The sequence below is a fragment of the Tinamus guttatus genome, unplaced genomic scaffold, assembly GCF_059628265.1.
Source record: "Tinamus guttatus ecotype Peru unplaced genomic scaffold, ASM5962826v1 Tinamus_guttatus_pri_ptg000260l, whole genome shotgun sequence".
NCBI classification, from domain to species: Eukaryota; Metazoa; Chordata; class Aves; order Tinamiformes; family Tinamidae; genus Tinamus; species Tinamus guttatus.
This window is the reverse complement of record NW_028288794.1, coordinates 941,488-956,710: the sequence shown is the minus strand read 5'-3', so window position 1 is coordinate 956,710 and position 15,223 is coordinate 941,488. Positions and strand designations below refer to the sequence as shown.

At 50.5% G+C, this 15,223-nt stretch overlaps 1 protein-coding gene across 1 annotated transcript; it reads right to left on the bottom strand.

Moving 5' to 3' along the window:
- Window positions 1–1,318: 1,318 nt before the first annotated feature.
- Window positions 1,319–13,842, bottom strand: LOC104575352 (aryl hydrocarbon receptor). Its single transcript, XM_088526947.1, has 11 exons — window positions 13,802–13,842; window positions 10,943–11,130; window positions 7,744–7,862; window positions 6,466–6,555; window positions 5,801–5,930; window positions 5,080–5,195; window positions 4,359–4,561; window positions 3,871–3,980; window positions 3,309–3,450; window positions 1,387–2,817; window positions 1,319–1,334 (listed from the first exon to the last, which is right to left on the bottom strand). Exons 1-11 carry the CDS (start codon window positions 13,840–13,842, stop codon window positions 1,319–1,321), a joined length of 2,586 nt encoding a protein of 861 aa, XP_088383073.1.
- Window positions 13,843–15,223: the final 1,381 nt, after the last annotated feature.

The window sequence follows — 15,223 nt, the reverse complement described above, 5'->3', positions numbered from 1 at the left end:
CCCATGGTGGAAAAAAAAAATCCTTTGGTAGAATACAATAAAATGAAATGTAAGTAAGTGGTTGTCTTGGTCTCCCAGGAGAACAGCTTAAAGGCCACAAAGTCAGTACACAGTGGAAAGGCAAAACAGTCACTGGCTCTCTTGCTTCCTCTCTTTCTCAGGACGTTGTGACGAGCATGCTGTCCTGAGCAAGCGCACGGGTGAACTCCATCGCAGGGGCTTCCTCCATCAGGTGGCCCTGCTGAGCACAGGAAAGGAAGGCAAGGCAAAGACAAGTCAGTGGTAAACCCAAGGTGAGCAGAACGGAGGCCAGCTGGACTTTCTCCACTTGGCTGAATGGGAGGGCTCATGGCCTGGTTGGTACCTGTTCCTCCAAGATTCACCTTTGGGTTGGTCTATGTCCTGATCCCAAGTGAGGGAGAAGGGATGGAGACAGGGAGCAAGGAGCAGAGGGGAGGTGTTGAGGCAGTCTGGGGACTGATACTACCCTACCTAAGCGTGCTCTGGTGGCACCTCATTTCAGGCACCAGAAGATAAGATCTTAACTGCTCCAGAAGTGTGTGGCATCACCTGACGGCTGCCTGGCAAGCGCAGGAAAGGCCACCACTGCCAGGTGTTTTTCAAAATATGGCTGCCAAGCTGCAAAGAGAAGTTCACATTGAGGTCTGAAAATAGACTTTCCCTATACAGTTTTTGGGAGAATGGTCAGGAAAATGTTCTAAAATTATTAATGTAAAGAAATGGGCTTCTTGCTTAAATTAATCCTTGTGGTCTGAAGTATTTCTAGACATTTTTCTTGCCCAGGATCCTGGAAGCCACATGGCTCCATCACACAAAGGGTGTGACAAAGTAAATGCCAGCAAACAACCCATCAGTCACCATGTACCCAGCTTGTCCTCCCACGCTCCACATGTGTAAATAGGTGTCTTTTAGGTCCCGCAGCCTTCACACCTTACCTTGAAAGGAGCATTTCAAGCACAGATTGGCTGCCCACCTGCCTGTCTGTCTGTGAAGAACACGGATGGACAGCAAGAGTCCAGCTCAGGAGAGGGTGCTTTTGCACCTACCTCCACAGGGAGAGTTGTTGAGCAACCCAGTGTGGGTCCTGATGAGTAAAATGATGCTCCAGGGTGGCTCTCACTGTGGCAGGACAAAGTCCTTGGATGCTGGGGAAGGACATCCTTAATAAAGGCATTTTGATGTTTAAAGAAGCCCTTGCTGTTGCCGTACTCCCACTGAGGCCAGACTGCATGGTCCGTGTGCTGGGTGTGTGGGTCCATGCCATCATCCAGCAGGAGGCTGTCGTGTTGCATCGCCGTTAGCTCGCTGCATCCCTGGGGACATGTCCCAGCCTGCAGGAGCTGTGGCTGGTGCTGTGTCAACCACTTGTCCTCTTGGAGCATCACCTGGTCCCCTTCCCAGTAAAAGCTGGATACGTCGAAGGGAGACGGAGGCTCTTTGGGGAAGTTCCCATTTCCTGGCAGCAGACCAGCTTCTAAAGGCTTTGGATCTCGCACAGGGAGAGCTGCTGCTGCAATATGGAGCTCCTCAATTGCAGAGAGCTGGACGCTGCACGACTTGCACAAGCCCTGCTCAGGCCAAGGAGGAGGTTGCAAGGGCGACAACCACAGCTCTGGCTCCGGGGAGCCAAACTCGCTCTGCTGGCTCCCAGACAGAGCATTTTGCTGTGACTCCACCTGCACTGCTGCTACTCGCAGCTTTTCTGGAGCCACAGTCACCCAAGCATCTGACAGGCAGTGTTCTAGGGCAATGCTCTGCCCCGGAGAGTCTTCTGGGTTTGCTAGGACAGGAGTATTGTGCCACTGAGTCACTAGTGCATTTGAGTCCAGTGGAAAAGGACATCCTGAGTCCATCAGCTGGCTCTGGTTTTTAGGCACAATGCTGTCTGCAGGAAGGGGACTGATGACTTCTCCTTGAAACAACTGCCCCGGGTTTGCCAGCTGACCTGTCACACAGGGCTTGCTGAGGGAACCTAAAGCACCAGCGGTGGTTCCTCTCATGAGCCCATCTGGGTTAAATGGGACTTGCTGTTTGGATGGAGCAGAGCTGCCCTCGGGCATAGTGGCGACAAGAGAGACCACAGCATCTGGGTCTTGTGCATCAGGTGCCTGACAGGGCAGTGGTGTTTGAAACCCCAGTGGTGCAGGAGCTGCTGGGTGAATTGCCCAGAGAGCTGCAGGACTTCCTTCCCCGCCGCAGGATGTCCCCATTGCACTGCAGAGCGGGAAGTCCGTGCTCTCCCCAGTGTCCTTCCTGAAAGGGATTTGCTCCAGGCAGGCGTTCACCTCACTGTCCAGCCTCTCAACATTGCCCTGAGATGTCAGCTCCTCTGCACCCAAGTCGAACAGAATCTCCTCCCACTGCTGCAGCTCCGTGTTGTCCACACTGAGGTTCTGGAGGGTCTGGCAGATGTCCTTGTCCATCTCACTTTTCTCAAAGAGGGTTTCAATGATGACCAGGAGGGAGTTGCTATCCTCCTTGGTGTCACTGGCTGTCTCGTCTGGGCCTGGCCCATCAGGTTCACAGATGAGAGCTGTCACGGGGAGCTGCGGCCCATTATCAGCATGAGAGACACACACAGATGCATCCTGCTTCTTCATGGCCCCAAGAAGAGAATTGGGATCTACTGAGCACTGCTCCATGCAGGAGCTGTTATTTGTCTGAAAATCCTCCTTAGGCTGGAAGGAATCCAGGAAGTCAGGAAAGTCACTCCTATATAAGACTGCTTCCCCTGTGACAAAACTGAAAGGCAGGTGCAGGTTTCTCTTCCGCAGATATTCTTCTCCTTCTTCATTTCTTCAAGACAGAGGAAAAAGAAATGAAAGCAGCCTAGTTATATTGTCTGAGCAAGGCAAAAAACAGCCTCCAAGTAGTAACATGGGAGCTGTTTCTGCTGTTTCTGAAAAGATGGTCCTGGACTGGACTGGTACTAGTTGAGATACTAGCCGTAGGGGACTGGGGGTGTGGGAAGCTCACAGAGAAGTCCCTGTATTGCCTGGGGAAGGGCTGCGTGCACAAGGCTCCCTGGAGGCAGAAAGTTATGTCCGTAACCACCTCCCTACAGCTGTTTTAATGACAGCATTTCCAATCCTGAGCTCCAGCAGACCTGTGTCCCTCTCCCACAGGAAGGCATACACAGAGGAAGATGCTGGATGTGCAGCCCAGCCACACTTTACTCCAACTGCATTGCCTCCTCGTGCCAGGAGTAAAATCTACCATCACACACCCCTCCAGCCTCCCAGGAGCGAGGAGAAGGTGGAGAGAGCCCCGCAGCCAGCAATACTCACGAGATGACCCGCTGTCTGGAGACGATGCAGTCAGGCTGGCCTCCTTTATACACCAGCCTGGCATTGGCCTGGATCCAGACCCAGCCAGCCTCCTTGGTCAGCAGCCTGAAGACTGTCGAGCCGCTCTCCCCCGTCCTCATTACTGCAGCAGAGAGGAAGCACAGTGGGCACAGACATGATTAGTCTGTAACTCTGTGAGGGTGGACAGCTCACATGTGCAAGAGCTCCCGAGCTGGAAGCTCCCGTCACAGCCATGCTATGGAGGCAGGCCATAGCATGTGAGGCTGCGTTTCATGGCCATGCTCCTCTCCCTGCACAGAAAGACACTTCACACTAATAGCTCCATGCATAGGCTTCACCCAGAACAAAAAAAATCTTTCCACAGGGTCACTTCAGATCCCAGACAGGATTGCCCATCCAAGAAGCAAAGGTAACAGCAGAGCCCGAGCTTTGCTGGTAGCGGGCGGCTGTGACAAGGCCAAGTCCCCACGAGCTGCCCTCATCACGCAGCCGTGATGCCCCCGTGCGGGTCAGGGCCTCCCCGGGTCCCCTCCACACTCACGTCTCATGTGTTTCTCCGCGCAGTACATCATGTCGGCCACGTGCACAAGCTGGTAACCGACTGCCCACGTACGCAGCTCCGCTTCCGTATATCCCAGCACCATCTGCCCCCTGAAAACGGAGCACAAAGTGCATCCTCTTTCCTATATCTGGGAGTTAGCACCTGTCAGAAGCTCTATGTTTGGGTGGCATGGCTGCTCCAGCCTGGGCTAAACTGCATCCCATCTTGCAGGAAACCCAAGCTGGATCTACTGCACTAAAACATGGAAGCTAGGAAGCCCTGGGACACAATTAGTTTGTTTGCTGTGTTACTGAGGAGCCAAAAGACCTGGGCTGCAGAAGTGCCCGGCAGTGGATGAGACAGATTTCCAAAGGGGTCAGACACCTGCGGGGTTTGCCGTGAGAGTTTGGTCAGAAGTGCCCTGCTCCTAAAGGTTTTCTGTTCAGCTTCTATGGATTTTGCACCAGCAAAGGAGGGAGACACTATACCTGGAATCACAGGCAGTTGTAGTAAAGTCCAGCTTGTGCTTTGTCTCGAAGAGGAACATTTTGGCCGGAAACTGCAGGATTGAGAGTGGCTGGAGAGGAGTTGCGATGGCAAAGAGAGCCAGCTGGGGAGGCACCGGGGACCTGCTGGATGCCCTCTTCTGCAGCCCATCAAGCAATTTCAACCGTCCGCGGAAATGTAAGGCCTTACAGAGGTTAGAAAATAAGAGTATGAGGCAAAAAGAGTGAGGAAATGGGAATTAGGCTGCTAGACTCACACCAGCATAGGACATGAGTGGCCTCTAGTGAACATACTGGGCTGGACAGCTCAGACACAGCTGACTCTGTCAGGGTTGTCAATCTGAGTCTATAGGGATATCGTCGGCCCTCTGGGAATGCTGGTCCCAATTGCAATTTTTCACCCACATGGCAGCTTCCCAGTTCAGTAGCCACTCAGCCTGGAGGTGCCGAAGTCCTGCAGGGACCTTACTTGAAGGCCTGACCAGACCTTACGATGTGTGCACGTAGCCTGTGGTACTGGCTATGAAGCCTATGGGAAGGGACACTGTGGCTTTGAAAGAGCCAGGCCCTGAGGGATGCTCAGTGCACTTGCATCCTCAAGCAAGAACCCATCCTTCCCTGGGAAGCCTGGCTCTGAGCTGCATGCCCTAGGGTTGGCACTGGAGGAAGAGGTACCTCTTTTGCTGGCAAAGGACCGAGTTACCAGAAATCCTGAGGAGTTATCCAGCAAGCAGCGGAGACGGCAGATGAACCTCCTCTCCGTGAAGGAGATGTTCTCAAGGGGCAGGTGCTGGGGGCTGTATGGGGCACTGTATCCAGCTGGCAAAGTCTGGCTTGTAGGCAGGACTGTGAAACCAAAGGAAAGGGTGAGTCAAGAGTGAGAGAGAGCACGTTCAGATCCACCACAGACACTGCTCTCCACCCAGACCTCCGTCCCTCGAGACCATCCTATACTGTCCAGCCCTCCGGTGTTGCTACTACACACGAAGTGGGGACCATAATCATGAGAAATCGGAGAGAAGGAAAAAGTGTAGCCTCTTCTCACCCCGGGATGAGAATTTCAAGTGCTCAAAAGCAGAGGAACTTTTGTCTGCTGTCCCTGTTCACCCAGCACAGTGAAAGAAAAGGCATCATTGCCATTTGCTCCATTTGGTGAAGAAAGGGACCTGCCGACTGTCCAACATTCAGGGCTCTCCCATGCCTGGCTGCCATGGTTATGCAGGCAGCATGGGAAAGCCACGGGATGCTGCAGAGCAGCAGGAAACCACCATCCTTTCAGTGACCAGAACACAAACATTCCCGAGCTCGCGCAGACAGATTGCACACACTGATGTGGCTCTCAGACTTCTGCCTGGCCACAAAGTGGGACTTTGAACCAAACATCTTTGAAGGCCACGAGCGTGGATGTGCCTCCTGGCCCCTGCACTCACCGTCAGCAGTGCCCTTGGCCCTGCTGGCTGCAAGAGGGTTCAAGGCCCCGTGGAGATGGCAGCGGAAGGTGGCTCTGTCATCTGCGTGGATCAGTTCGTAAACACTCTGGTAGATGAGGTCTGACTGGAATGAACAAACAAGGGAGAAGAGTTTGGCACAGGAGCTGGAAAATGGCAGGAGCCGTAAGAAAGAAGAAATTTAGGAAATGCAAGATGTGCTATTGGGATTGATGCAGTCACTGACAGGACAGTGGGGAGAGCCCCACTTCTCTGTGGCATCCCATGTAATCTGCAGTGCTCCAGGGCACTGACATGGCTCACTAGCGTGTATCTTTCCTCCTCCACCCCTCTTTATATTTAAACCATATTTTGTAATATTTAAACCATATGACAAAAAGCTCACACCCCTCTTACACACAAAGCCAAGAGGATGCAGAGCCTGTGATTGCTCAGTTTGCATTTGCTGTTTCTACTAAAATCATGCACATGTTTGTTTGATTTAGTCACCCCCAATGAATACAATTCATTTGCCAAGGTACATCAAAAATGAGCAGAGGGAGCTGGGGGGAAGGAAGGAGTGCTGCTGTTGGCTCTCAGCACCTCCTGCCCCTGCCTGCATTGCCACCGTTTATTTCCACCCATGAAAAAGTGGTACCCACCTGATGAAACCCCAGGAAGTCCTGCACTGTAGGGGAGACATAGAAGATGTTGCCATCGTCGGTCACAGCGAGGACAAATCCATTGAGAGCCTGAAAAGGCAAATTCAGCCCAGAGTTACACTTCCTAGCCTTAATGCAGCTGCACAAAAAAAGACATTTTCTAGGTCCTGTCCAAGGGACAGGAAAGGATCTTCTTCATTAGTAGGACACCCACAACAAAGGAAAGGCTATAGAAAATGCAAGGCTCACTAGCATTTTTGCCCAGCCACTGCAACCCTAACATCCTTGAAAGCAAGCCTTGTGATGCTTACAGGCTCCTTTTTTTTTTTCTTTTTTTAGTATCTTGCTCATTTGAACATATGGATTGGCTCCGTACAGATCCAGCTTACAGTCTGGATCTCTAGAGGGAATACGGGAGCCTCTTCCCTGTGTGCTCTGCAGTCCCTCGAGGGGCACTGCGTTAGTTTTCTGCAAATCATAGCGCCTAATTAAAATGCTCTTTAGGGCAAAATGGGCAGCTGAGCGCCAGGACTTTGGTCACATTAGCACTGCACACATTTTCCAGATGCCTCCAATCACCTGAGGCTGCTGATGCTCTCTGGTGGCTGAACACATTGACATTGTATGGCCTTATTCAAAGCCCCAGGGAGTGCTTGGGCTCAGCTCTGTACTTAGACTAAGAGAATCACTAGCTCTCTTTGGTCCTTTGCTATAACCAGCTGGCTCCCCCTAATCAATTGGTTTTGGATGATGCACAGCAGAAGAGTATTAATGTCCAAGGGTAGAGACCATTTAAAGCTACTTGACTTGGTTCTTTTAATAGAAAAAACTTTTCACTCAGAATTGCTTTAATCTTTTGGGACATTTACTGAAAGCTATAGCAGTGACTTGCCTGAGGTAACAAAAAAGAATAAAAAAGTATCATAAATCTTTGGGTTAAAAATTGGCATAATGGCAGAGCTCAGAGGGTTGTGATGAGCAGTGCAGAGTCTAGCTGGAGGCCTGTAGGTAGTGGTGTCCCCCAAAAGTCATTACTGGCTCCAATCCTGTTCAGCTTATTCCTCAGTGGATGGACCTGGGTGAAGGGACAGAGGGCGGAGGGAAGGGACAAAGGGCGGAGGGAAGGGACAGAGGGCACCCTCAGCAAGTTTGCTCATTACGAAGAACGAGGAGGAGTGGCTGATGCACCAGAGGGCTGTGTGGCCATTCAGAGAGACCTAGATAGGCTGCAGAGCTGGGCAGAGAACAACCTTGGACAACTGAGCTGTGGCCCGATACCTGGAGCAGAAGGTCCCCTTCGCCAAAGGCCACCCTGTTGGCTTGCAGACATGTCTGTCCGGTCTCTCCTGCTGCCTTGGGCTGATCCAGCCTGTGGCTGCCAACATCCATCCCCGCAGCTGTGAGCGAGAGGGCAAGAAATCAGTGCGGAAGGGGCCAACCTCAAAGCTCTCCCTCCTCCTCCTCCTCTTCTCAGAGTGACTCCTGGATGGCTGCACTGTGCGACCCAGTGCTTATGCACCTGGCTCACAAAGAACATGAATCTGGGGGAGCTGGAACAGAGACCCTCAGCAAACAAGTCCTTTACAAAGCCACCTGCTCCCGACCAGCATTGCCTGTAAGGTATCACCTCCCCTGCTTGGTCTCATTTATGGGAAACCTCTGTTCTGCCAGCATCAGAGGCAGGAACACAAAGGGCCAGAGGCCCGTCCATCTGATGTACCATCAAAGCATCCAAGTGTCAGGGTTTTTATGTTTGTTTGTTTTGGGTTTTTTTTTTTGACATTTTCTCTCTCTCAAATTTGATAACTTAAAAGCAGTTCAGAGTGTCAGTAGCCTCAGCTTTCTTCATTCTGCCTTCTGAGCTACCTCTAGCTCCCGGGACTTGCAGCTTGGTGGCTCCTTGGGCTGACTCATTTACCACCTGCCGCCCACCTCATGTTCTGGGCAACATTCCTGGGTGCAGCCGATGGGAAACCTCCTACTTTGGTCTGAGGGACCTTGTGCACTGGAGGATATAGAGCAAATGGATTGCTCAGGGAACAGGAATGAAGCCTGTAGGTTCCCTTTGGCAGCAGCCCAAGCAGGGTGCTCGGCATAACAGCAAGATGGGGGCTTGGCAGGAGATCAAACACAACAGGGAGGAATGTTCAGGCCACATGGTCTCATAAGCAAGCAAAGGGAAGAAGGCATCTCCTGCTACAGACTGACAACAGGCTGGCAGTGGGCCAGTGGGTTACTGGAAATAGTGGGAGGTACCCCGTTATCCACTGTTTGCTTTCTAAACTGTTAGTCATGCAGAGCTCCGCCAGGCTCTGGAGCACGGTCATAAATCTGGGAGGGTTCTCCACTGGCTCCTGTACTGTTTCCAAAACCCGGGAGAAAACTTTACAGCAGGCATCAAGGCAGGTCTCATTGTCTGGGGTGACCTTGGTCTGAGAAAATGGCACAGAAGCCAACAGTGAGCGAGAACCCTCCCCACTGCCAAATATTTTCAGCCTTATTTTCTTGCAGCTTTTGCCATCGGCAGAGCCAGAACTTGCTACCACATCAGCAGTCACTCCAGGATGTTTCTCTGCAACTCCAAGCATCTGCTTCTTTTGCTCCATTCACATAGAATTGAATCCCAGCACAGATTTCCAAGGCAAGCTGGAGGTTTTCCAAGCCATTCAGCACTAAGCAAAGCCATCCAAGCTTCCTGAGGGTCTCACTGCTTGAAACAAGTGGAAACTGGGGCTGGAGTTCCCATCCCACCACAGAGCCTAGATCACCCCAATGGCTGGCAGCACTGCCAACATAGGCCAAGCTTTTCTCAGGTGGACTCAGGGCAGAGTAGTTGAAAGAAAAAATATGTTGGAGCAACTTTTATACCAGCAATGATTTTTAACTTGTTTTGGAGGGAAAAAAATCTCACTTCTTAAGTGGACTTTTCTAAAAGGTTTATGTGGAGAGACATGGGTCTGGATGGTATTGATGGAGAAGAGGTCAGCTGTTTTAATTGCTCTTTTTATTTCTTTGTAATGAGATGCTTCAGAGCAGCAGAATTTCCTGTAATGCATTTTTTTTTCTTTTTCAGGGAGACAAAGGTTAACACAATTTTCATCCTTACCTAGAAAAGTTTTTATAGAAAGAAGCAAAAAAAAAATCTAATTTCTTTTTTATAGTCACACCTGCTTTCAGAAGCAATAGGTCTGTCTGCTGTCACAAAGATCTGAATGTATTCTCCAAAGACAGGAAGCCAAAAGGAGTCTCAGCCTCTCAGCCTTGAATGAGCTTTTTTTTGTATGAACAATTTTTCTTGCAAGAACCACATCTAATGGCACATGGGATTTTACTTTTAATCTATGACACAGCCTGTGCAGGCAATCCAGGGACATCCATAAACATCTGACTCCTTGTTGAACTGGTTATAACCCTGCTCTTTGGCTCTGTGCAGACTGTATTAACTCTTTTGCCTAGGAGAAAGGGAAATTGCCTTTACACCCTAGAAATGCTCATGAAGAAGCATTGCTTCTTCAATATGGTACCAATTAAAGCTGCCTGGAGACAAGGCAATGAACATGGGTTGCTGAAGGAAAAGGAGGCCAAGGTGCAGGGACAGAGGAGCTACACTCCCTGTCTGCTGCTACGAGAAGGGAGAAAGGACAGAGTAACAAAACCAAACTCCAGATCACAGCACAAGAGCTGTCGCCATCTCCATGAAATGCCTGATGTGATACACCCTAAGCAGGGGGCTGCATTTGCAGATGACACAGCACTTCGTCAGGCAGAGCCAGAATCCAATTTGACCTTGATAAATTGGTGAAACGATCTGAAGTCAAACCCAATGCATTTCAGGGCAGACATGGGTGAAGCGTGGCAGGGGAGAAAATCAAATGCACAGTGCCCAAATGGATGTAATTGGCGTAGTACGACCGGGCTCCGAGACAAGGAAGGGTCTCCAGCTGAACGGGAATCCGTGCAACAAGGATAACTTTCCACAGCAAACCTCTGGCTGGGAGGATGCGTGTTGGACATGCCACGGACACTGCTCCTGCTCGAGGGGAGGAAGCCCCCATGGCAGTGCAGTGCCCCGTTCCGATTCTTCCTTTTCCTTTCAAAAGGTTTGTTTCATTCATACATAGGTGGGGAACAATGGTTCTTCAGTAAGGATAGAAATGCCTGGTTTAATAACGGACCACATGATACTTCCTGGACACATGGTATTTTCCTTCCCAGTGCCCCAAGGTGCTTTCAGGTCACTACCTCAGCTAAAACACATTTCAGGCCTACAGATGCAACACTGATGCATTAACACATGTGGTTCTGGCATTACAACTCATCATTTTATCCTCAGAGAACACAGCCCTCTGCCCTATGGCACATGTTGCTCAGGAGGATCGAGACTCAAGAGCTCAAGAGCTTTTCCAAGAGCTGTGGAGAGGCAACATCTCCCCATCTCAGCAGAACCAACCCTTGCAATGCCAGCCCTGGCACTCACCCATGAAGTAGCTCTTCAGCTTCAGGTACCCCACGGCCAGCCGAAGGATGGAGAGCTTATCGAGCCTCAGGCACACATCTTCGGGGAAGGGCAACAGGCTCGTCAGCCTGGCCAGCTCCTGGTTGAGCCGCTCTCGATGCCGTTTGGAGGGACTGGACTTCATACCTTCAAAGGGTGGTGTTTGGGGCCTGCAGAAAGCCAAGGAGAATTTGATCAACTGGACCTGTCTGATGGGACCTACAGACTGGCTACCACCCCGAAGAGCCACTTAACGCAGTCCCAGGCACGATGTCCTCCAGCTGGAGCAAGGGGTGGCGCTCAGATAGGCAATTCAATGTGCAGCCTGGCTGAGACAGCTCAGCTGGACATGACAGCCTTGACCCCATGTGCTCCCACTGCTGAGCCTTGGCAAAGAAAGGGACATGGAGGGCAAAGACCGACAAGCCATCATCTGTCTACTCAGAAATCAGAGAGTATCTGACCGAGCCTGACTTAATTGCTTTATTCATTAACTAAGGTTACAAAGAGTGGAAGTCAGCACAAAACCAATGGAAAAGAGATACTACACACACAGCACAACAACCTCATTTTTTAATACAGTTTTGTTTTCTGATTTCTGACTCTTTCAGATTGGTGTTTCTAACGTAAAACAACATATGATACCAATCTTCGGCTCGGGGATCAAGCCTCAATCTGCAAAAATAGTTCATGAGAGCAGTTCTTTCCTCTTTTTAGCTGAGATGGGGATCTGTGTCTTTCAGCCGCTGTTATTTCACACCATAGGATTAAGGTCCCAGCCACAACAAAGCCAGTAAGAGGTTAGTTAATGACTTTAACAGATCTGGGATCTTTAACAGATCTTTGTCATGTTATTTTGTTGTTGTTGTTGTTGATTTTTTTAAAATGCTGACTTGCATTTTCTGCTTGAAGAGAAACCCTTTAGACTTCTTGGGAGACCCCTCTCTGCATTTGGTTCCACTGTGTTCCATAACGTGCAACTGGTACCATTTTGATGTAATTTTTCTAACCATAAATTCTCTCTCTGCAGGCGTCCCTGCTTCATAAGGCAGCTTCAGATAACAGGATCTGCCAGTCTTAGAAACAATTTAAGCTCTCTCCCCATAAGCTACTCTCAAATCTCATCTGGCAGGCCTGCTTGCATGGGCGGCAAGAGAAGAAATGAATATTAAATGAAATACAGTGAGGTGTCCATTGAGTTTTCACTGCAGTTTTGTATCAAGGGGACTTCTAATCAGGGATAGGTAATGGTAGCATTTCTTCTAAAAAAAATCTGTCCTGCTGCTTTGCAACATGACTGCTGGGAGAGAAATACCCTGCTTGTCACAGGGGCTAAGTACAACTCGTCACTGGACATGTTTGGACAAGTCATGCAAAACCTATCAGCAGCGGTGTCTTTATGTACTCTATTAGTCAGCAAAACGTTTTACAATCACAGTCATCAGGAAGGTAAATAAAAAAAAAAGGGGGAGAAAGAAATAGTATGGAGCCTTGCCATCAGAAACAGAGATGAGGAGAGGGAAAGAAAAAAGAGAAAAAAAAATTGCCTTCTCTCATATGCACTTTCAAGAAGAGTCCTCTGCACAAGCACTACCCAAATACATCCACAAATACCAGAAAAGTGAAGAAAAGAAAACTAGACGTGAGCAAGAAGCACTGCCCTTTATGGCGAGGGTGAAAATTGCTATTTTTCCTACGGACAAGGCATCTGAGCAGCCCAGCATGGTGGTCTATGCTTTATGTGTTGGCTAGGGGTGGGTGCCACGTCCCCCAGGTTCTTCTTCCCTATGGGAGACAGGCACCTGCTGAGTTTCCACCACTGCCCCACTTGCAGGAGCGGGAACGCAGCGTTATTCCACAGGCATGGATCAAAACGGAGCACAACCCAGCTGCCGAGCTCATGACGAACTGCTGGGAGAGGACCAAGGTCCCTGCGTCGTTGTGCCCGATCCACAGAGCCGCAAGGGAAGCTTTGCTCTGAAGAGGCAAAGGCTGCGATGCTCGTGGCCATGTTTTCTACCAGCTGCACTTTGAACGGGCAACACAGCAGGAAATGCACCGCTTTTGCAAGCCGGCAAATGCCCCGTGATAATAACTTAAAAAAAAAAAAAAAAAGGTAATTTGAGGGTTGTCTGTGCTGAAATGCTGAAATATTGTTTTTCCCCCCAACATAAAAAAGAAGCATCAAGCAAACTGCAAATGGACCAAGCATCTCACCCTACCTTCCCACACCACTGGTGTTACAGGACAGGTGAGCAGGAGAAAGATTTGAGAAAGACAAACCTTTCGTATTTTTACACTTCCTCAAAAGCCCCTAGTAATTGCACAAAAAAGGCTGTGACTCACATTCTTGCCATGTACGTAGGCGGTGTGACGCTCCCTTCTTCTGTCCCAGCACTTCCCCCTCCCCATCAGCCCCCCAAAATATATACCTATATCTACTACATTCCTAGTAAGCCCAAGCCATGACACTGAGAGGACTTTGGAGCAGTTTGGGGGGGTATGTAAGGGGGAGACATGGGGTCCCACAGCCACGAACTGCAGCCGGGCATCAGGGCGGTCAATATGCACTGGCTATTGAGCAATATATTTATTAGTTCCTGCTCATTAGCATTCTTTAATTAAGTAATGACTGCGATACCCTTCATTTACACAAGTGCCCTCAGCGCTGCCCTCTAAGCAAGCCTGCAGCTCGGGCCGGATATCCGAGCTCCTCAGAAGGGAGCAAAGCCTTCGGATTGCCGAGGGCAGGAGGACACCGGCCCCAGATGATTTCCCCACCCCGAAGCGCCCGCCGGGGACAGGGCAGGGGTTCTGGACACGCGTCCCCCTCGCACCCACCTCTTGGGCACGGGCTTCTTCCTTTTCCGCCGGGCGTACATGCCTGCGAGCGCGCCGAGCACCCGGGTGCGCGGGGAGGGACGGGCAGGCGGGACGCGACAGGACGGGACGCTCCCAGGGGAGGGCTTTAAGCAGGATCACAGCAGGACAGGCTCCCTGACGGCCGCTCCAGGGCTCTGTCCTTGCACAGGGACCTCTGTTCCCTGCCACTGTGCTGGGAAGCCACCATGCTCAGAGCACCAACCACCAGGTTGTGGCAACCACTGCACGCAAAGGCCACCATGCCCACAGGCCACCCTGGCCAGGGTGCTGAGGCTCATCTGTGCATGGGAAGGCAGCAGCCAAGGCAGGCGCAGAGGTGGCCAATGCTTGCCCTTTGGTGAAGAAACAGGTCTCCCTGCAACAACTAGCCATGCCACGTAACCCTGTCCAACTTTTTTTTTTTTTTTTTCTTTCTGTATCCTTGCTAAGTTGATAAATTTGTTGGGATGTGTAGGAATAAGGAATAGGAAGGAAGGTTGGCCAGGAATGAAAATAATAATGCTAATTACTTGATGAATAAAAGGATTTTCTAGCCAACCATTAGAGGTTAACAAGGAACACTTGGTGAGATACAAGGTTCACCTGGGAAGGTGGTGGTAAAGGTAGAGAGGTGAGGATATAAGCATCACCTGGGTAGAGTACTAGAAGGGAGAGAAGCCCTGGATAGAGCAGAGGTGGTGGGGCTGCTATTTTTTTCCCCACAGGGATGGAAAAAGCTCAAGGTCTCATAAGCTCAGGATCTTACTGCTGGGTGGAGCTCAGGCCAGAACCCTTTATTTTATGCAGTTGGGGCTGTATTTTCTCATTTGCATTACTTTACAGTTGCCTGCGCTGAGCGGGACCTGCAATTTTATTGCAAGGGTATTTGGCCCTGGAAGATCCCTCTGCATTTTTTCATGCTCTGCTCTCATCTTCACCATGATGGGACAGTTCTCCCAGCAGTGAAGTCGCCACTCTCTCTTTACAGGGTATCTGCATTGAACAGCACAGGCTCCAGCCCTGGTCACTGCAGAGTTTGACCTTGGCCCACAGATGAGCAGAAATATCTGTGTCTCTTGGGGAACTCTAGACCTGTTCTTTCCCTCTTTCTTTTTATTTTGGATGGGGTGGGGGGTCCCAGTGCACAGAACATGATGTTTTTTTTTCCCTAGGAGTGCTTGCCTAGCTCCATGGGGTGGGACCTGAGGGAATGTCCTCGGGGGCAAAGTGACCTGTCCTGGCTGTCCCACAACCGGCCATCACGGCCCGGGAACTGCCCTGCTCCCCCAAGCGGGCCGCCAGCCCGCTAGAAGACAACACGCCAGGAATTATTTGACAGCTGAAAGCAGGATTGTTTAATACAGAGAAAGAGAAGGCGACGGAGCTGCAGGGGGTGACCCC

Coding starts and splice junctions, on each gene's coding strand:
- LOC104575352 (XM_088526947.1), bottom strand. CDS start 13,842: ATGTACGCCCGGCGGAAAAGGAAGAAGCCCGTGCCCAAGAG. Junction 11,131..13,801: donor AAGAAGCCCGTGCCCAAGAG/GTGGGTGCGAGG, acceptor GGCTTTCTGCAG/GCCCCAAACACCACCCTTTG. Junction 3,451..3,870: donor CGCGGAGAAACACATGAGAC/GTGAGTGTGGAG, acceptor TCTCTGCTGCAG/TAATGAGGACGGGGGAGAGC.